The sequence below is a fragment of the Mus musculus genome, chromosome X, assembly GCF_000001635.26.
Source record: "Mus musculus strain C57BL/6J chromosome X, GRCm38.p6 C57BL/6J".
Lineage (NCBI taxonomy): Eukaryota > Metazoa > Chordata > Mammalia > Rodentia > Muridae > Mus > Mus musculus.
In genome coordinates, this window is record NC_000086.7 from 73,212,026 (window position 1) to 73,233,361 (window position 21,336).

Consider the following 21,336-nt stretch of genomic DNA (forward strand, 5'->3'; position numbering starts at 1 on the left):
TTAGATTTCCTCCATAGATGTATATATTTTAGGAAGCTTCAACTCTATTAGTTCTCCATACTACCCCTCAAATGGCCCTTAATTAGAGTTCTCTCTTCCCACATCCCCTTCTACATCCCCTCTCCTACTCCTCCCCACTTGATCCCCTAATTCCAGCCCCTGCATCTATGTATAACTATTAATTTTATTTTCTTTTCCTATTGAGATCTATCCATACTCCCCAAGTCCCTTACTCTATATGTAAACTCTGTGGTTCTATGAATTGTGGCTTGGTTGTCATTCATTTAGCAGCTGATATCCACATGTAACTAAATATGTATCATATTTGTCTTTCTGGGTCTGGGATACCTCCCACAGGATCACTTTTTTTTTTCTAGATCCATCAATTTACCTGTGAATTTCATGATTTCATTATTTAAAGACTGAGTAATAATCAATTGTATAAATGTATCATATTTTATTTATCCATTCTTATACTGAGAAACATCACTAGGCTCTTTCCAAGTTTTCACTATTATATAGAGAGCAGCAATAAACATGGATGGGCAATTATCTCTGTGGTAGAATGGAGCATCCTGTGGGTATATGCCAAGAAGTGGTATAGTTGGATCTTGAGATAGATTTATTCCCAATTCTCTGAGAAACCCTCATATTGGGTTCCAAGGTGGTTGAACAAGTTTGCACTCCCACCATCAATGGAGGAGTGTTCCATGTGTTCCAGTCTCACCAGCATGAGCGGTCACTTATGTTTTTGGTCTTAGCCATTCTGATGAGTATAAAATGGAATCTCGGGGTCGTTTTGACTTGCATTTCCCTGATGGTTAAGGATATTGAACATTTAATCATTTCTCAGCCATTTGAATTTCCTTTAGTGAGAATTCTCTGGTTAGATCTGTACCATTGAGTTGTCTGTTTTCTTGATATCTACTTTTTTTATTCTTTATATATTTTGAAAATTAGCCATTGGGTGGGCACATAGCTTCTTAAATTGAAGACGATTCAATTCATCCACATTGGCCTTTTAATATAAAGGAAGAACAAGTGGGTAACAATCATAACAGAAGATATCAACTCAATATTATTAGAGGTTACAGAAAGGATGCAATCTGATATACTGACTCAGGCAAGTCTGTTTGAACCTTCCCACAAGTAACCAGTGTTAGCATTCTGTGCAAGCTCTGCCCCCAGTTACCTGGCAACATCCAGGTGTGCTCTGCCCCACAGTTACCTGGCAACATCCAGGTGTGCTCTGCTCCACAGTTAGCTGGCACCAGCCAGGTAGGCCTGACCCATTATAAAAGGGACTGCTTGCCTCCTTTTTGTTCTCTTGCTCTTGCTACTCTCTTTCTCTTGCTCTTCCCTTCCTGCTCCCTCGTCCCCATTTCCTTACCTGCTCTCTCTGCGTGTGCTCATGGCCAGCCTCCACTTCCCTCCTCCTCCCCCCCCACCCTCCTTCTTCTTCCTCTCTCTCTCACTCTCTCTCTCTCTCTCACATTCTCTCTCTCTCTCTCTTTCTCTCTCTCTCTCCCTCCCTCCCTCTCTCTCACACTCTCCCTTCCCCATGTCCTGAATAAACTGTATTCTATACTATACCATCCTGTGGCTGGTCCCTCCAGGGGTAAGGGATGCCTCAGCATGGACCCACTGAAGCACCATTTTCCCCAGATACCTTGCCAAGCCTCCATAGAACATCCACCCCTTTACCTTTTTATAAACACACAGACCAGTGCTTTGTCTTTCTTACTTTTTAAAAAGTATTTATTTTATGTAAACCTGAGCAAATGTGTGTGCACCACATGTATGCAGAAGCCTGAATAGGCTAGAAGGGGCGTGGAGCTCCTGCAACTGGAGTTACAGATGGTTGTGAGCTGCTATGTGGGTTCTGGGAACTGAATTCACAACCTATATAAGAACTACAAGTGCTCTTTACTACTGGGTCATCTCTCCAGCTCAGGAAAGGGACTTTTAAGACAGGAGGACTAAGCGGTAAAGCGATTCCTGTGGCAGGAAGTGTGGTTTAAAGGAGAATGCAGGAGACAGGTACTGTCCCATTTATCAATAGAGAAGGAAGCGTGGGCCGTGGGCTAGTCTTGTTGTATTCCTTGTCCTTGGATCATGTGCCAAACTGAGAGTCTGTGAAGACTCGTTACAGAAAATCTGGTGGGCAATAGGCATGTAAGACTACAGCAATAGCGCCTAATACCTCAACTGGGGGCTGGGGTTGAGCAGGCGAAGTCAAGTCAGCCTCAAGGGCATGCGCACTGTCCCAGCCAATCAGAGAGGCATATGCGCCGGAAGGCAGGGCCTAACCAAGAAGGGGCTTTTTTCCTGGGAGGTAAAGGGTTCTGAGGAGATTGTGGTGAGGCAGTGTCAGAGGAAGGTGACGCGGAAGGGAAGTACTAACCCGAACGAAGGAACGAAGGGACGCTGTGGTAAAGGACCCTGTGTTCATCAAAGTGAGGAGGCTAAGGGTTGATTCAAGGCCGTTGTAAAGGTTCTAAAGGAACCCCCGGGTAATCCAAGTGAGGCTAGAGTTGATTCAAGGCTGTTGAGGGAGGAGGTGAGAACCAGGCTAACCTGTGAAGTGATGATCTGGACTCTCACTTCCACCTAGGACTGGACAAGCCCCCGAGGGTGGTTGGGAAAGGTACCCGAGGGCCAACGGTCCCGGGAGGACTGAGCAGGACAGTGTGGAGGGTGGTAGGTGAAGTGTGTACCTACAATTCGTAACCCTTTGCCTGTCACTAGCTTTCATGGATCGCTGGGTGCCCTGAGGTGCACCTGGAATCTACTTGGTGAGTACAGCTCTCAAACGGAAGTGCCGCCTACAGGTAAGAACAGGTCATTTTCATACAGTGACCCTGTTTCTGACCAGAAATATCTGGAAAGAGAGGGTGGGACCCTGGCCTGTGTCACCTGAGCAGTGAGGAGCAGAGGCGACTAGGGTTTGGGGGTGGGGGAATAGAGTAAGCCCCAATTTTAAGCTTGGCACGGGAAGGATGGAACATAAGGGGTGGGACTGGAGGCACTTGGGGAGGGGTGTTGTTTGTTTGTTTTTCTTTTTTGATCCCTTCCAGTTCGTTCCTCCAGGACAAGTAGAAAGGGACACTCAGGCCCAACCCTGTGGAAACCTGATGCCTGTTCCTGTGGCTTTCATTAGCTTCTTGTATCTTTAATATGTCTTTGCACATACAATGTTCAGGATTCCTGTCTAGTGCAGGGAGACTATAGTCATGGCTTCCAAAATCAAGGGCAGACCTCCCAAGCAACCAAAGGTGACTCCTGCTCTGCCATCTAATGATTCACAGCAGCTTCATGAAAATAACCCAGGTAAAACACCACAGGGTGAGGTTGGGGGTGAGGGAGTAGGCCCCAAGAGTGGAGATCAGTTCCCTAATATGCAAGAAGCTCCCAGCATTGTATAAGACCACATGTGGTAGTCTAAGCCTCTAATCCTCAGGAGGTGGAATCAAGAAGATCAGAATCCCAGGGTCATTTTCACCTACATGGCAATTTCAAGACCAACCTAGACTATGTGAGACCTTGTCACAAAACACAAAACGTCAAGATGCTTGCAAGATCATTTCTGCCCTGTCCCCAAAGTATAGTCTGATGCATTTAGGTGGAGCACAGGTAATTTCTTGAGAATCACATGACATTTCAAACATGAAAACTATTTTCAGAATGTGTTTGTGGGACTTATGGTTCCCAAGTGGTGTTCTTACCATTAGTGGAGCTGCAAGGATCATAGAGCCTCTCCTGGCCTGTGCCAACATGTCTCATAGTAAGGGCATGGTTTATAATGATTAGAAACTGGAGGTCTTTTCCATAGTTATCCCCAGTGTCTCATTGTTTCTCACATACACAAACATGATTCAGTTTATATGTGTTCTAAAAACTTTGATGTATATATACATTTAGCACAAATCCCTTAGTGCACATAATTTCTTCATGTACGATGATCAAATTGGCAGACATAACGTGAAAGTTATTTGTTTTTTTCTATTCAATGCAGGAAACAATCTGGCCCTTGAAACTTGTGGGGAAAGCAGTTCTTCCCATGGAACAGGTGGACCAAAGCCAGGTGATGTGAAGGGAATTTTCATTGTTGGTAACGTACTTCAGAAAAGCACACTTCTGCTCCTGTAACACATATTCCGTGTAAATTCTGAGACAGAGGACACTCCTTTCCACAAGAAACATGGTGTTTTATCTACATTGAATTCAAAGCCAGTAGGAATGCTTTCAGGCTAAAAATAAAGAAAATGATGGCAAAAAAAAATATCCTGGTGTATCTTTAAGGGCCATTAGTAGTTTTAGAAAGTTGTTTAAAACTAAAGTGCTTCGATACCAGGAAGCATTATTCATCAGTAGGTAATAGGAGTGAGTTTCATAACTTGTTCTTATATACGCCCTGTTTCAGTGCTCTTTACTAATTCATTTGAGAGATTTTGATTGAGCATGCAAGGTGAGGAGTATTGTGCTTACAAATGGTGGCAGTTGCTTTGTTTTGCTTTGCTTTGCTTTGCTTTGCTTTGGAGACAGGGTCTCACCATGTAGCCCTGGCTAACTCAGTATCAGACCAGGCTGGCCTATTGATTCACAGGGATCCATCTGCCTCTGCCCTGTAAGTGCTGGGTTAAAGTCATGTATCATCATGGCCAAAAGTGGTGCGGTTTGTTTTGTTTTGTTTATTTATATACTGTAAAATCTTAGAAAACTGGGTGAAATTATCTATATTCCAGATTTTGTCAAAAGTAAGTGACAAAATCTGTTTGTTTGTTTGTTTGTTTGTTTGTTTTTTTACTTTTAAAATGTCAGTTATTGTAAGTGCTAATCTCATTTCTTTGTTGTGTGGTGGGGTAGTGAGGACCAAGGACTCTGAAACAGCTCACTACTGTTTGCTTACATTGTATAAATAGCACACACAGTGCATGCAGAGTTAAAGTCAAATGTTAATATGTGAGCACTGTATAATCAGAATGAGTTTGGCTCTGACCTGCTATGTCAGATGATCTGTGGTAAAGGTCAAACTCAGAACTAATCTAGAGTTTTTGATATGATAGACCTCAATTTAGAAATTGTCCAGGATTTATACAGGGTTTTAGCTAAGTAGGAAAGCACTTGCCTACTATACTCAAGGTTCTGGTTTCTGTCTTCAGGTTGGCAATAGAGTTATCCATGAGTCAGTTCATTTTGTTCCTTAAACAGTTCAAATGTCTAGATTTCTGTTATGTTTTTCTAAAAACCTCAATGACTACGTTAAATACATCATTTCTTTTCACCCTGCAATAATCTGTGAACATTTGAAGACTATGTAAATGGAATGCTCTCACATTTTTCATAAATCAGCCCAACAGTTCTGTTTAATGTGTCCTTGAACTGGAGGATACTTTGTGCATTGATTAAATTGAGGCTTTAAATGATTTCTTGTAGAGAAATTAAGCAATACTTTTGAAAATATTTTTGTACATTTTGGAAAATCTCTCTAACTGTGTTATACATTTAAAGTACAAGTATCAGGTTTTCAAATTACAGTGGTAGCTGCTATAAATTTCCACTAACAAGAAGGAGTGGAATACCCTTGGTTTTTTAAAGGGTGGCTATATGTTGGTACCAAAGATTTTTCTAACAGGAGTGCAGTAGTATTTACCTTATTAACTGAACAATAAATATTTATAAGGATTTTCAATACAGGGCCCAGTAAGAAAACTCTAAATGAAAGGAAGAGAAAGTATGGGGTGAGTGTAAATAAAACTGTCCAAAACATTGAGTGGAATGTTGACCACTTCTTGAAAGTCCAGCATGAGCGAAGGTAAGACTCTGGGCTTTCCTATTTTATACATTTCTTAGTACTTGGGAATAAACCAGTTGCTAAGGACTAGCTGATATTTTCTGTTTGTTGGAGCCTCTGGTCAAAACTTCGTACGGCTTGGGTACTCCTTTTAGCTTATACTGCCACATTATAGCCAGAGTAAGCTGTATTGCTTAGCTGTCAGTAAAGATGACCTTTTTTTTTTTTTTGGTCTAGTCAATGTAATATATTTGAATTTATTCACCATAAAGAATTTGTGTGCCACTCTTGAATGTGATACCCGGGTTAACACTGAGTATCTCAAAACACATTCCATATAGCAGATACTCAATCATATGGAAAAAAGAGATGAATCTTGTAGAAGAATAATCTATACATTTATGGAACAGAGTTGACCCTTTTGTAAATTACAAATATGCAAAAGTATGCTCTGCCTTAAAGTGAGGAAGAGTGGGTAAACCTCTGCAGAATTCTCTGATGGTCATGGGTATGCATCCTCACAGAACCAATTCTTCAGCAGGAGAAAATAAAGGAGAAGCTGTGCTTCTCAGGAAGATGAATACTTGTGGAATGTTACTCAGATACTAATTAATTACACTTCTCCCTAAGATTTATAAACCTAAGGTATTTGAAGTGACTTCCTTCTAATCCAACAGGAAACAGAAACTGTTAGTGTAAAACCACAAAATCCACCTATTTTCCATTTCCCTGTCAGAATATTTTAGGTGCCCTTTCCTAGTCTTCCCTCTGAAGCTTTAGTGAGGGCAAGTCAGTTATGCTTGGTTTGGATGGGCTTTCTTCATGTCGAGAAGGAATATCACAGTGTTCACCGTTGTCTTCTACAGGCAGGAACTTTATAAGGACTATTCTCATCAGTTTTTGACTTTGGTTATGATGTGGAATATAGATGTAGACCAAATCAAGAAACAGGCTGGAAAACTCTCTGTGAGTATCAGGCTTAGCTTTAAAGGAGTCCATTTTGTCAGCATCAGAGGTAGCAACACAGGCTTCCTGCAGCAGGTCTGGAGGGAAGGGACAGGACATGAGCTCTGGGACATAAGGAGGGTGGTTGATGTGGAGGGGAGAGACTGGCCATCCTCCCTGACTTGGTTTTTTATCCCCCTTCTGTGGGAAGATGACAAGGGTAATGATGGGTTAGGAGTCTGCATGGTACAGGCCTGGGGGGATGAGCAGGTACTGTCTGCAGAGTGAAGGAGGAGGTATGGGATTGTATCCTGAGAGGGGACCCTTCAGGATCGACACAGTGCAGATGCCAAAGAGTAGGAGGGCTCCACGTAGCCTTCTGACACAGTGATCAGGGATGCGGAGTGAGAGCAGTTCATGGGGCTGTGGAGAAGCAGGTGGAGACTTAGCTGCCAGTGTGGTTGGAGTTCAGACAGGCCCTGTCCCAGAGGAGAAGAGGGAAAGGTTCCCATGCAGTGATGGATGGACCTGCGATGGTGACTGAGTCACCTTTAGCCTGGAGATGAGAATGGGCTTTGGGGGACTGGTAACTGGACTCAATGCTGTCTCTGGGGGCACTTTCTTCCTGGTGGAAGATGAGGCTGCTCCCTGGGGATTCTGACTTCCAAAGGTAGGGAAGGAGAAGGGGAACTACTGAGGGGTATGGAGATGCTGTCCAGCCCAGCTCAGGTCAGGAGCGTGGACTCTGGAATCCCACCAAGTGGATCGCAGTCACCGTCCAGTCTTTTGCTAGTTATGCTCACTCAGAAAAATAATTTACATCTGTGCCTTAGTTTCTTGGAAGTAGAAGGAGAGAAGAAGTCCATATGTATCGGAAAGAATTTTGTCAAAGATTTGTTTTAGATGTGTATCCTTATATTGGTACAGGGCAGTATCTGATGTCAGTCTTAAAGAATATAACCCTGTTAGTGTGGCACTGTGTGCTCTAGTCTTTCTGGAAAGGCCAAAATGCCCCCCCTGCTTCTATGATAGTGCTCACCCACTCACCCACTCCTGCCTCACTGCCCTAGCATTCCCTCATATGAAGCGAATCAAATGTCAAAATGTCAAAAATACTTGTTTCAAACTATCGTGTCTAGATGAAATATGGAATTATTTTTGCTAAGCTGCCATTTTCATGAAATGTCCTGTATTGCTTTATGTTTGTAGGATATACTTGATGAGCAACAGAAGCTTTTTCAACAATTTCAAAGTATTCATATGCAGAAAATAGAAGAATTTAAGGAGTTATGTGATCGACACTTGAAGGTGTGTTGGTCATCTTCTTGTGAGAGCAAATAAAAACACTGGCTCTCTTTCCTTCCATACTGGGGTTCATTGATAGTGTTCATACCTTTAAACGTCTTCTTTCTTTTCTTAGTGTTACCATGTCAGGTAAACCTAACTACTAAATGAGCGTCTCCTTTAAGGATTCATTCATGGTTGTGGGTTCCTTTCAAAGCAGGAGTTGGTACATTGGTAACATTGCCCAAAGTTATACTTACTGTTTTGGGGGAAGTTCTGATTTTTATAGCATGGCTTTCTCCCATAATCAGATTTCTTTTGGACAGTGACAAATCAATGTAGGAAGTCTATACGCCCTTTGTTTCTTGACTCCTTGTGCTTTCTGCATTATTGAACTGTAATTATTCTTTTCCCCTGTGGACAATTACAATGGTAAGACAAGGCCCATCAGCATGATGAGGCAAAACTGTAAGTGAAGATAACAGTATATTGAGAATTAGCTACTGTTTTCAATGCATCCTATCCAATTCTTCTCAGCCTCTTTGAACTTGGCCAAGTACATTTATATAGTTATTCTGGAATTAATTAACTGTTGTACGCTCAGATTCATTTTCTGGGTTGTTGTTTAATGCCTTGTGTTCCTGTTGAATTTCCTTCATCCAGGCTAATTGATATAGGTCCAAACAGCCGCGTGGAAAGAATTTATTCCATGTTCTGTAATACTTGGTGTACACTGGGATACATGTATGCAGAGCAGCCAATTTGAAGTGCTTCTGAGTCGTGGGTATCAGGCTGTAGTCCTTGTGGGGGGAAGCTTTTCAAAATCACACTGCAGGTTTGAGGTAGCTGTTAGTCTAATCCTCAGTCAGGGCTGCACTTCCTGAGTACTCTCCATTCTCTGTGTATGGTAATACTGCAGACTGCTCAGACATCTCCCCCGCCCCTGTCTTCCTCCAACTTTCTGTTCCTCCCTCCTCTTCCTTTCTCTTCCTTCTCCTCTGTCATCATCTTTAACTTCTTCATATTTTCTTCCTTTTCCCCTTCCTCCCCACACCCACTCCAATGTGTACGCATTTCCTATTCTGCCTATAAGATTTTGTTATTATATCCAGATTGCACAGTATAGCATCACCATACAGTCATGCTTCTCCAGTCTCTTCTTTTGTTTTCCTACCAAAATATTAGTCTTTCTACTGAGCCATAGGCATTAAGATTCATTTCACTTGCATAGCTCAGCAAGTTGGTCATCAGTTCTAATGCTAAAGTTTTGGGCTGTTTCTGGTTCTGCATTCACTTAAAGTTATTGAAATATGAAAGAAATAATTAAATAGTTTTATCATTTTTCTATACCACATGTCACAAGAGTTTGTTTATAGCAAGTATCTCTCTCTCTGTGGCCCTGGCTAGCCTGGAGCTCACTATGCAGTGGCTTTACTTGAACTTGCACTGATCCTCCTGCCACTATTTTGGAGTGATGGAATTACAGGTACATTTCACCAAGGTACTCTGCTTAGTGCAACAGGTTTGATGTAGTGTGTCCTAATCCATTCATTGTTGAACCTTCCGTCATGGTCATAAACATTTCTCATCATGATCACACAAATTTCTGTATCTCCATTTGTAGCAATATTGTACTCAGCAATGCAGTTCCATATTTCTGTGGTGGATGCTCTGATTTTCATATAGTATACAGTGTACTTTTACTTTAGATTAATTACTGACCATTCCATTTATTGTAATACATACTGATTTTGAACTGTAACTGTTCACAATTGTGAACCAAGATGGCTTCTAATTAAACATGGCTTTTGGTTTTAGAATCTACAGGCTATTAAGTGTTGTCGCCGAAAAGCTATTATTGAGGAAGCCAGAAAGCTAATGGACTACTTGGAAAAGAGAGTTACTGAAGAAACTGTAAGTAGAATATTTTTAAATGGAGTATTAGGATTAATTTGAGCATTAAATTTCTTTCCTAAAATATATGTCGTATATATACACACAAATATTAATTAGATGTTTAATACCACCAAGGTTCACGTAAACAAGCAGGAAGCAAAGGATGGTGTTCAATCATCACTTCTATCCCTGCTAATCTCGTAACACCTGGAAGAAAGAAGCTCAACCACCATGAAATGACTTCATGATATTTCTAAATCTATGGTGACATGACACTGCTATTGTAGTGATTATCAATTCCTTGTTCACATCTCTGAGGGGTCAGAAAAACTTTACTGAGAATGTTTTGTTTGTGGAATTTATCGCACATGTAGTATGGGATCATCAGGGATATTATATATGAGGTCTCGTGTACAGTTAAAGCTTGCGTCCTGTGATTTCCTGTATGGATACCCTGGGAAATCCTTACTTGGGAACGTTTGATTTAATAAACATGAAATAGTTTCAGACTTGTTGGCATGAGTCATTTAATTGCATTCTCTTTCTGACATCCCTGACGTTTCACCCCTTCTCAGACAGACATGGCCCCATGCCATGTGGAGGTGTGCTGTCACCTGTGTTCCTGCATGGGGCCAGTGTAGTCCAGGCCACTTGTCTCATTGTGTCCCGTTGTGTAGAAGCATTGAAAACAGGCTGTGTTCAGCCTCCCCCATTTTCTCCAAGTGGAATTGCATTCCTCCAGACTGAATGAGGGCTTCCCTGCTGGGATCATTTTACTGTCTAAAGTTTGCATTATCTAGAAGAACTTCCCCCTTTGTGCAAACTACCTGTAACCCTGTGGGCCTTTAGTATTATTTCTTTAATAATCATTAATAATCATAATAAAATGTTGTATTATTAGCAGCTTTGAATGTCTCCTACTTGAAATATTCTGCCTATCTTTACCATATATGGATACTGTCCATAGTGTTTCTCCAGTGTTGAATTCTATTTTATTTCTCTGTCTCTCTCTGTCTCTCTGTGTCTGTATCTGTCTCTCTCTCTGTGTATATATAAATATTGCTTTTTGTGTGTGGTACTTATGTATATGCCTTCATGTGTATAGGCAGAGCTGTGTGTGTGTGTGATTGCACACATGTACCTTTGCATGTAGGGGCCAGAGATACTTCTGATATCTGGTTTATTTTATGAAACAGTCTCTCTCTCTCTCTCTCTCTCTCTCTCTCTCTCTCTCTCTCTCTCTCTCTCTGTCTGTCTCTCTTTCTCTCTCCCCTTCCCCCTCTCCCTCCCTCTCTCTCTCTGTCTCTCGACACAGTGCTCATCAACTGGGCTAGGGTCTTAGATCACTGGGTTCTAGGGATCCACCTGTCTCTGCCTCCTAGTGCTGCTGGTACACACACTCACTGCTGTGCTGAGATTTTTCTTTAAAGTTTTATTTTGGTTATTATATATATGTGGATCTGCATGTGTCTGTCTGTGTTTCTGTCTGTGCCCATGCATTCAGATGCCCACAGAGGGTGTCAGACCCTTAGAGGTAGAGTTCCTGTGGGCCACCTGATGGGTACAGCGATTTGAACTCAGGTCTTCTGCAAGAGCACCAAGTGCTCTTAACTACTGACCCGTGTCTAAAGCCCCTGTGCTGAGGGTTTTAAAAGGTTTCTGGGCATCTGTACTCAGAGTCTCAGGGCTGTTCAGCAAGCTTTTCACCTGCTGAGTCATATCTCCCTGGTGCATATTTGTTTCTTACGAGTTTGAGCTCAAATATTTGTTGTTGTAGTAGTAGTTGTTGTTGTTGTTCACTATCCACCCTGATGATGCATAGGAACATACCCTGTGACCCTTACTAATACATTGTGCAGAGTCTAAATGTGTACATAGATGTGTGTCTGCCTCCCTGGGCGCACCACCACTCCTATCACAGTGTCCCACTCTGCTGGCAGCACCAAGGTACTTCACCCACAGGTCTCCAGGGAAACCAGGAATATTAAGCAAGCAGGGTTATGGTTTCAGTGGAAAAGATGTAAAAACCTGTCCTTGGGTCCGAAAAGCTGGAAACCGGAAGTGATAAAAAAGCCTGCTCATCTGAGTTATGTGTTGGGCCTCCACATCTCCCACAACCAGGACTGGAAATACCTAGTATTCTAAATGACCCTTTTGCTATCTGTACAACCAGGGGCTCCCCCCCCTAGCTCCCACAACCAGGACTGGAGATACCTAATTGTCTAAATGACTGTTATACTACCTGCAGAGGCACAGGCTCACCCATGCTGCCACAACCAGGACTGTATATAAGTAATAGCATAAATGACCTCTAAGCTATCTGTGTGGCTCAGACCATGAGGGATCCTTCCTGAAGCCCTAAAGCTAGCACAGACAGCCTAGCCTCAGAACCCATCTTCTTGGAAGAAATGACATGTGCCCTGGGTGGCATTTTGGTGTAATTATGCTTCCTTGTGCACTGGAGATTGCGGTACACCAGGAAACACTTTTCCTACTTATACCGTGTTGAATGTGCTGGCAACAAGCGCCTGGCCTCTGGTCCACTGAAGTTTGATCCCAACTGACAAAGTGGATCTCAAAAAGGTGAGTTTTTATTCTCACCTCTTTGCTGAGCATTTCCCTGCTTGTGGTGACACCTACAGAGACCACACACACACACACACACACACACACACACACACACACACACTCTGCTGTACAAACCAGTCATGCTGCATATCCAGAGGTGTAGTCATAGGCAGTAGGTGAAGGGCATGTGAGTTCGTGAGTTTTCCAGCTCACAAATGACAGAAAAATAATTACTAGGTCATGAAGGTTGAGTTGCCAGGGTGCTTCCTGGGAAACATGAAAGTTGTGGAGTCGGCAGGAAGGAAGTGTCAATTCTGCCCTTGTAAGTGACATGAGATGTAACATGGTCATGGGGTCGCGACATTTTTTTTTTTCTGGAAGCACAATTGGATTGTTTCTGGGTTCCTCCAAAATATACTACAACCCTACAGGTTTTTAAGGCTTCTAACCCCTATCATTTCCAGTGCATGTGCCTAAAAGCAGGATTGCCGTCACATGTCAAAACCAGAAGTGAAGACATCCTGTAGGACACAGGGGCATTCTGAATGTGGGAGATGATGGGCAATGGGAAACACAGGCCCATATAAAGTGGGGATAATATTGGCTCTGTTTTCCTGCAATCTTGCCTTTCTCATATGCACCAAGGCATGGGGTATGAGTCAGCTGAGTTTGTGCACTTTGGTGGGGCAACTCAGTGTCTGGTTCTTGTATGGTGGCCTCTTTTCCAGACCATGACTAGATGACCTGAGCCTTCTGGGCACTAACTTCATTTGAAGCCCTGAGGATTATAGGAAATTGGTAAATAAAATCAGTTTTGCCTATGAAATGTTTGGTGTGTGTGATTTCATAAGGTCAGAAACCACTGTTTATGCAATAATTAGAAATTTGATATAGTTTTTCTCCATCTTTCTTTTTTTAAAAGATTTATTCATTTATTATATACAAGTACACTGTAGCTGTCTTCAGACACAATTACAGTTGGTTGTGAGCCACTATGTTGTTGCTGGGATTTGAACTCATGACCTCTGGATGAACAGTCAGTGCTCTTAACCTCTGAGCCATCTCTCCAGCCCCTTTACCACCTTTCTGTTCACAATAGAATGTACTTCATCAGAAAGTACAAATTCACCTGTGTTTTTATTATGCTGAGTGGTTAATGATACTGTGTTGGCATGATATTCAGGTCTCTCCGTGGTGATTTTCAAATCATCTAATGAATATATGTGTTTTTAATACTGGTTAAAAGAAAATTTTCTTTTAAATGACAGTATCTGAAATGATATTAGAATTTTAATAGTACTGAGGAATACAAGGACTTAATCGTGGTCACACTGTTTATTAGATTCATTTTAGTATTCATTTTTGTTGACTGTCTCTGTGTGTAAGTATGTGCATTGGATTCATGTGCATGACAGAGAATGGCCTTGCATTAACCTGGAATTGTAGTTGCAGGTTATTGTGAACACATGAAGTGGGTGCTGAGAACTGAACTCGTGTCTCCTGCACTCTTGTAAGCACTCTTAACTAAGGAGCCATCTCCCTGGTTCCCAAACTATCACCTGTTTTGTATACAATGGTATAAAAGCTTTGGTAAGCCTTCCATTCTCTCTGAATTTTTATTACATATTTTTCTTTCTATATTTGTCACCTGTATTTTTAGGATGATTTTCAATTTGAGATTGTTCAGCAAAACTTTGTTGACAGAATTGCGGGTTGGTGGATGAATTTATAAAATTGCCACAAGATTAAATTTTTTGAAAAGTAATTCCTTAAGATTTTTATAATGAGGTTTTACAGTGTGATTGAGAAATATCTATGTGCTTATGGTATTTGTCAACACAAAGAAAGCATGTTTAGAAAATCTATTGTGGATAGGGAAGATGGAAATATTTGTGTTTCAAACATTTGGCTCACATCTCCAACCTATTCTCATATTGCTAATATGTGTAATACAAATTATATAGTTATATTGCATTGGGATGCTTGTGCTTGTTGAGATCTCGCACTGAGAACAAGAGAGGCCCTCTTATCTCAGACTTAAGCATGTTTATGTCAAGTGTCATCTGAGACCCTTTATTTAGACAGGTTAACCCCTGCCTTTTTGACAGCGAGGGAGGAGAACAACAAACAGCAAAGGCTGTTTAAAAGAGCACATCTTTAAGACAGCTAGAAGAGGGATCATTTCCGACAAAGGTTATTATTATTACAATAGTTGACCCCATGCTATAAAACTGCTTGATGGAAATGAGAAACTGGAAAGTGGTCTGTGAAGAAGTTGTTCTGCCCAGGACTGGAACTCCAGCCCATCTCAGTAGGTCTTTCCAGTCATTACACTGGATGTTTTAAGTGCCCAATTTAATGATGTTCCCTTTGTTCTCTTAACTAATTAAGCTATCTTAAGTCTTTTTGGCTAAAGGTTGTAAGTGCCTGGTTTGATAATACTTTGCTGCCTGCCTCTTCTATTTATGTGCTGTATTATGTTGTTTATTGTTTTACATTTGCTTGCAATATACATAAATGCACTCATTTGAAACCTAAAGTACATATGTGATATATCACTGTTCTATGGGATAGGTTGTCATTTAAGAGAGAAATTGGTATACTGGCTTTTTTCAGAGGGAGGGAGGGCAGGAGGGCAGGAGGGATGGAGGGAGAGAGAGACAGAGAGAGATTGATCAAGACATTGATGGTTTTTAAAAATTATTTCTTTATGTGTCTGTGTGTTTTACTGGGAAATGAACTCAGGTCCTCTGCAAGAGCAACAAATGCTCTTAAGCAGTAAGCTTTCTCTCAGGCCTCCATTGATGCTTTTAAATGATAGGTCTGCTATGCACAATTCTATTTTTTGGTTCACGATAAGAGTAGAAAATTAACACATCCTTTATTTGCTGAGTTCATTTGACTTTTGGATCAATGGATTGCTTTTTTAGAATTTGGAGGATAGGATCCAAGTGTATCACACCATGAAAAACTAAGGAGAAGACAAGAGAATTTGCGAAATGAAAATTAGCTTCTGTTGTACATCTTGACAAATTATTTTCAGGCACGTAATTCTCTACTAGGTGCAAGTATATAATCCTTTATATATAAATTTAATAATGTACACTCCCCCCTTTTGTTCAAGTTCTGGTAGGTAATCATTTGGACTAATTGAGATAGTTCAAAATAAAGTAAAAGGAATCCCTTCTTTGTTTTTAAATACTTGGTATAAATTGAAACACATGCATGTACAATAGCTAATTTAAAGTGCCTTTGGTAGTGCATGTCCTGCTAAAAATCCTTCATGAAAACTCTTTCAAAATCAATGTGTATATGATTGCAGGTGATATGTATATCAATGTGTATATGATTGTAAATAAGCTGTAAACTAGCAAAGGCTCCCACCATGGCAGGACCTGTACTAGCTTGCTCAGTCAGGTCTCATGTTTGTTGAGGAAGTGAGGGGTACGATGCTAATCCTGGCAGCAGAGAAATCCTTTGCATATTTGACTGGCACTGGACCCGCCCCCTCCATTTGCGTCACTCAAGCCCCACCCCCGCAGAATTTAATTCCATACGGGGACTGTTTGGGTAGGCACCCAGCCCTTCTTCCTTGATTGGCTTTTATAGTCCTCCATATCCCTCCTTCAACAGCACTTTGCACATCACTGTGGCTACAGCAGAGCGCTGGGGCGCCTGAGGCGGAAGCGGAGGTGATGAATTGTGATCCCATTGTGGGCTAGGCGCAGCGTAGCGTTAGTCATAGCTGTTCCCCCTCAGCCCTCCCTCAACCGGAAGTAAGGCGGCGCGGCTAGCCGGTCAACATGGCTGCGGGCTCTGCGTCCTCCTTGGGCGGCGGTGCCTGGCCAGGCTCAGAGGCTGGGGACTTCTTGGCACGCTATCGGCAGGTGTCCAACAAGCTCAAGAAGCGCTTCTTGAGGAAGCCGAACGTGGCCGAGGCCGGGGAGCAGTTCGCCCAGCTAGCCCGGGAGCTGCGCGCCCAGGAGTGCCTGCCTTATGCTGCCTGGTGCCAGCTGGCTGTGGCGCGCTGCCAGCAGGCGCTCTTCCATGGGCCCGGGGAAGCGCTGGCCCTCACAGAGGCGGCCCGACTTTTCCTGCGGCAGGAGTGCGACGCGCGCCAACGCTTGGGCTGTCCCGCCGCCTACGGGGAGCCTCTGCAGGCGGCCGCCAGCGCCCTCGGCGCCGCTGTGCGCTTGCACCTCGAGCTCGGCCAGCCTGCCGCCGCTGCTGCACTGTGCCTGGAACTAGCTGCTGCCCTTCGCGCAGTGGGCCAGCCGGCCGCTGCTGCCGGTCACTTTCAGCGGGCTGCCCAGCTGCACCTGCCCCTGATGCCACTGGCCGCACTGCAAGCGCTTGGTGATGCTGCCTCCTGCCAGCTGTTGGCGCGCGACTACACAGGCGCCCTGGCGCTATTTACACGCATGCAACGCCTGGCACGGGAGCATGGGGGCCACCCGGTACAGCAACTCGAGCTGCTGCCGCAGCCGCCTTCTGGGCCCCAGCCACCCCTGTCGGGACCCCAGCCGAGACCTGTCTTGGGCTCGACCTTGCCCCTCCCGCAGCCCCCGGACCACGCCCCAGGCTCTGTTGCGCCTTCACCTGGCACACTCGGTGCCTTTGCTGACGTCCTAGTCAGGTGTGAGGTGTCCCGTGTACTGCTGCTGCTGCTCCTGCAACCACCACCTGCCAAGCTGCTGCCCGAGCATGCCCAGACCCTGGAGAAGTACTCCTGGGAGGCTTTCGATGGCCATGGCCAGGATACCAGCGGCCAGCTTCCTGAGGAGCTGTTTCTGTTATTGCAGTCTCTGGTCATGGCTGCCCAAGAAAAGGACACTGAAGGCATCAAGAAGCTGCAGGTGGAGATGTGGCCACTGCTAACCGCTGAGCAGAACCACCTCCTCCACCTCGTTCTGCAGGAAACCATCTCTCCCTCTGGACAGGGTGTCTGATAAGTCACCTTCTTACCAACTTGTTTTATCTTTGGGGACAGGTGATGAAACATGTGATCTAGCTTCTGTTTTTTTTGTCTGTTTTTGTCTTGTTTTTCTTTTCATTTCTATTGCTGCCATGTTAATTTGGCTTTGTGTGCCTAGCAAGTTACTTAAATTAGTGCCCTCCAATTCCATCCATTATTGCCTCGAATGAGAAAACTTCATCCTTAAGGCTGGAGGAGATTCTACGGAGTAATCTTTCTTTATGCATCTGTCAGTTGCTAGATAATGTTGATTCATTTTCCTGGCTGTTCTAGGTATAGTGCCAATAAACTCAGGAGGACAGATGTTCCTTTGGCGTATTGATTTCCTTTTCTTTTGTTCCTGGTGGGGTGTGGCATCACCAAGAAGTATTTAGAAAAGATTAGAAATATTTGTGTCTTGAAAATTGTGAGGATTTGACAATTTGGGCATAATCTCTCTTTTAATACATTATTGCTTCGTTTCTATATAAACTAGCACAGCAGTCTGGGGAGTGGGAAAAGCACCAGATGACATAAAATGTAACTGTTGTTACATACAAATACTCTGTGTATCTGAACATGAGGACTATGTTAATAAGCAGAACTGACATGTTCTGTCATACATTCCAGATTTATTTTATCTTCTGTACACTCTGCTAGCCCAGGTTCTTCCTGATGGAATGACCAAAACCTTTCTCCTGAGTAGCATCTGTGATCTTTTGGTGATCCTGCCTTTATTGGGTTGCAGCAAATTTCTGTTATCCAGAAGTTTTTGGCAAGAGATGAGTCAAAGTTTTTAGAATTGGTCCTCTGTTTCCAAACCAGGGTTTTGATTGCTCTCACTGTGTACCACAACACAATTACCCCTGTACAATCGAGATCTGTCTTCACAGCCAATACCTAAGTTCTATTCTGCCTTTCAGGACCATGTTCTGAGAAATCTAATTGCATAAAACTGTAATGGTATTCCCTTAAATATTCTGACCTTGAAAACTAGAGGTACTAAACTATGTAACCCAGTGTTGCTGGGGCAAATAGCAAAGAAATGTTTCTGACTGAGTATTAAGTGATACAAAGCCAGTTCTACTTTTCTCTGTAGTTCCTGGATCAATGCATCTTTGCTTTCAGAAATATGGTGTCATATATTGAATCTTGGTTTAAGGCACCCAGCACACCTGCAAGGGTAGCATTCCAACTTTCCTAAATGTTTTCCCACTACATTGTCACCCTATTTAACCCCAAGTTAGAACACCATTCTATAAGGCCAGCTGGTAATTGGCCTATGGGGTATATGTACAAAACCAATGAATTCCATAAATTTAATGCCTTACTGATTCTTATTGCTAATAACAAAACACACAAAGGTGGTGCTAGCTATAAAGAACAGGTTTATTTTGGCATATCCTTCAAGTTCAAGGTCGGCTGGCGACTTTCTTGCTGTCAGTATCTGAAAGTGTTACAAGATGATGATGGCAAAAGCCTGGGAAATTCAAAAGACCTAGGCAGAGCAACTTTCCCATCGGATACACTTTCAGAATAATGTATCCTAAAGGTCCCACCTCAAACTAACCATACACTGTCCTTTCTGCTATCTGCCTGAAATGAGAGTGAACAATGCAGTCAGTGGTTCTTAGGGAATTCCTAGAGATAGATTTTTCCCAATGCTGAGGGCCAAACCCAAGGTATAGTACTTGCTAAACAAAGGCTCTGCCATTAAGCTAAAACCTTAATTCCAAAGATAATCTTGAAGAGAATATATGAACATGCTATTGAGAATAAGGATTCTTCTTGGATCCAAACTCTTATTTCCCTCGGAAACAGATTCTCAGTACCACTGATACCAAGTGTCACCAGATAAGGATGGGGGGAAATGACCAAATATGAGCATGGGAGATTGATTCTGAGAAAGAAATCTTGATGTGCAAGCATGAGGACATGGGTGAGAATTCTCAGTACATTAAAAAAAAATAACAGGGAATAGATGTGCATAGCTATAACCTCAACATTGGAGAAAGAAGACAAGTGAATCAAGAGAGCTGTGTGGGCAACCGCCGTAAATAAAATGTGGAACTTGAGTTCAGTGAAAGATCCTGCCTAAAGACAACTAGGAGGATAGTGATTGCCCCTTCTCAAGGCAGTAAGTCCAAGAGTTTGATTTTCTAAAAGGGCAGGTGCTGTAGCCCTACTTCTTGTGGTCCACCCTGTGTACTATGACAGGTGTAGTGTCACTACATGGGGACGATTTTCTGCTGAGTGCCCACCCAGCCCAGCACCAGGGCAACTCAACCTTCATGACCAAGTAATTATTTTTCTGTCATTTCTGAGCTGTAAAACTCACCAACTCACACACCCTTCACTTACTGCCTATGACTTCACCTCTGGATATGCAGCATGACTGGTTTGTACAGCAGAGTGTGTGTGTGTGTGTGTGTGTGTGTGTGTGTGTGGTCTCTGTAGGTGTCACCACAAGCAGGGAAATGCTCAGCAAAGAGGTGAGAATAAAAACTCACCTTTTTGAGATCCACTTTGTCAGTTGGGATCAAACTTCAGTGGACCAGAGGCCAGGCGCTTGTTGCCAGCACATTCAACACGGTATAAGTAGGAAAAGTGTTTCCTGGTGTACCGCAATCTCCAGTGCACAAGGAAGCATAATTACACCAAAATGCCACCCAGGGCACATGTCATTTCTTCCAAGAAGATGGGTTCTGAGGCTAGGCTGTCTGTGCTAGCTTTAGGGCTTCAGGAAGGATCCCTCATGGTCTGAGCCACACAGATAGCTTAGAGGTCATTTATGCTATTACTTATATACAGTCCTGGTTGTGGCAGCATGGGTGAGCCTGTGCCTCTGCAGGTAGTATAACAGTCATTTAGACAATTAGGTATCTCCAGTCCTGGTTGTGGGAGCTAGGGGGGGGGAGCCCCTGGTTGTACAGATAGCAAAAGGGTCATTTAGAATACTAGGTATTTCCAGTCCTGGTTGTGGGAGATGTGGAGGCCCAACACATAACTCAGATGAGCAGGCTTTTTTATCACTTCCGGTTTCCAGCTTTTCGGACCCAAGGACAGGTTTTTACATCTTTTCCACTGAAACCATAACCCTGCTTGCTTAATATTCCTGGTTTCCCTGGAGACCTGTGGGTGAAGTACCTTGGTGCTGCCAGCAGAGTGGGACACTGTGATAGGAGTGGTGGTGCGCCCAGGGAGGCAGACACACATCTATGTACACATTTAGACTCTGCACAATGTATTAGTAAGGGTCACAGGGTATGTTCCTATGCATCATCAGGGTGGATAGTGAACAACAACAACAACTACTACTACAACAACAAATATTTGAGCTCAAACTCGTAAGAAACAAATATGCACCAGGGAGATATGACTCAGCAGGTGAAAAGCTTGCTGAACAGCCCTGAGACTCTGAGTACAGATGCCCAGAAACCTTTTAAAACCCTCAGCATAGGGGCTTTAGACACGGGTCAGTAGTTAAGAGCACTTGGTGCTCTTGCAGAAGACCTGAGTTCAAATCGCTGTACCCATCAGGTGGCCCACAGGAACTCTACCTCTAAGGGTCTGACACCCTCTGTGGGCATCTGAATGCATGGGCACAGACAGAAACACAGACAGACACATGCAGATCCACATATATATAATAACCAAAATAAAACTTTAAAGAAAAATCTCAGCACAGCAGTGAGTGTGTGTACCAGCAGCACTAGGAGGCAGAGACAGGTGGATCCCTAGAACCCAGTGATCTAAGACCCTAGCCCAGTTGATGAGCACTGTGTCGAGAGACAGAGAGAGAGAGGGAGGGAGAGGGGGAAGGGGAGAGAGAAAGAGAGACAGACAGACAGAGAGAGAGAGAGAGAGAGAGAGAGAGAGAGAGAGAGAGAGAGAG

The 21,336-nt window shown here is 43.2% G+C and overlaps 2 protein-coding genes across 11 annotated transcripts; both read left to right on the forward strand.

The window, feature by feature from the left end:
* The first annotated feature begins 2,295 nt into the window (after nucleotides 1-2,295).
* Nucleotides 2,296-10,428, forward strand: Xlr4b (X-linked lymphocyte-regulated 4B). Of its 10 annotated transcripts, none has more exons than XM_011247605.2 (9): nucleotides 2,296-2,456; nucleotides 2,749-2,795; nucleotides 3,216-3,330; nucleotides 4,016-4,084; nucleotides 5,698-5,815; nucleotides 6,661-6,760; nucleotides 7,949-8,047; nucleotides 9,842-9,937; nucleotides 10,055-10,428. In XM_011247605.2, the coding sequence occupies exons 3-9, from the start codon at nucleotides 3,234-3,236 to the stop codon at nucleotides 10,121-10,123; spliced, it is 648 nt and encodes a 215-aa protein (XP_011245907.1). In that variant the 5' UTR covers nucleotides 2,296-2,456; nucleotides 2,749-2,795; nucleotides 3,216-3,233; the 3' UTR covers nucleotides 10,124-10,428. The 10 variants fall into 10 exon arrangements, with proteins under 10 accessions (XP_011245907.1, XP_006528124.1, XP_011245908.1 ...); XM_006528061.3 differs by having other exon boundaries at nucleotides 2,296-2,432; nucleotides 2,749-2,831; XM_011247606.2 differs by having other exon boundaries at nucleotides 2,296-2,432.
* A 5,852-nt stretch (nucleotides 10,429-16,280) lies between these two features.
* F8a (factor 8-associated gene A) lies at nucleotides 16,281-18,770 on the forward strand. Its single transcript, NM_007978.3, has one exon. The coding sequence runs from the start codon at nucleotides 16,291-16,293 to the stop codon at nucleotides 17,434-17,436; it is 1,146 nt and encodes a 381-aa protein (NP_032004.2). The 5' UTR covers nucleotides 16,281-16,290; the 3' UTR covers nucleotides 17,437-18,770.
* The last annotated feature ends 2,566 nt before the right edge of the window (nucleotides 18,771-21,336 follow it).

Coding starts and splice junctions, on each gene's coding strand:
- Xlr4b (XM_011247605.2), top strand. CDS start 3,234: ATGGCTTCCAAAATCAAGGGCAGACCTCCCAAGCAACCAAAGGTGACT. Junction 5,816..6,660: donor AAAGTCCAGCATGAGCGAAG/GTAAGACTCTGG, acceptor TGTCTTCTACAG/GCAGGAACTTTATAAGGACT. Junction 9,938..10,054: donor AGAGAGTTACTGAAGAAACT/GTAAGTAGAATA, acceptor AATACCACCAAG/GTTCACGTAAACAAGCAGGA.
- F8a (NM_007978.3), top strand. CDS start 16,291: ATGGCTGCGGGCTCTGCGTCCTCCTTGGGCGGCGGTGCCTGGCCAGGC.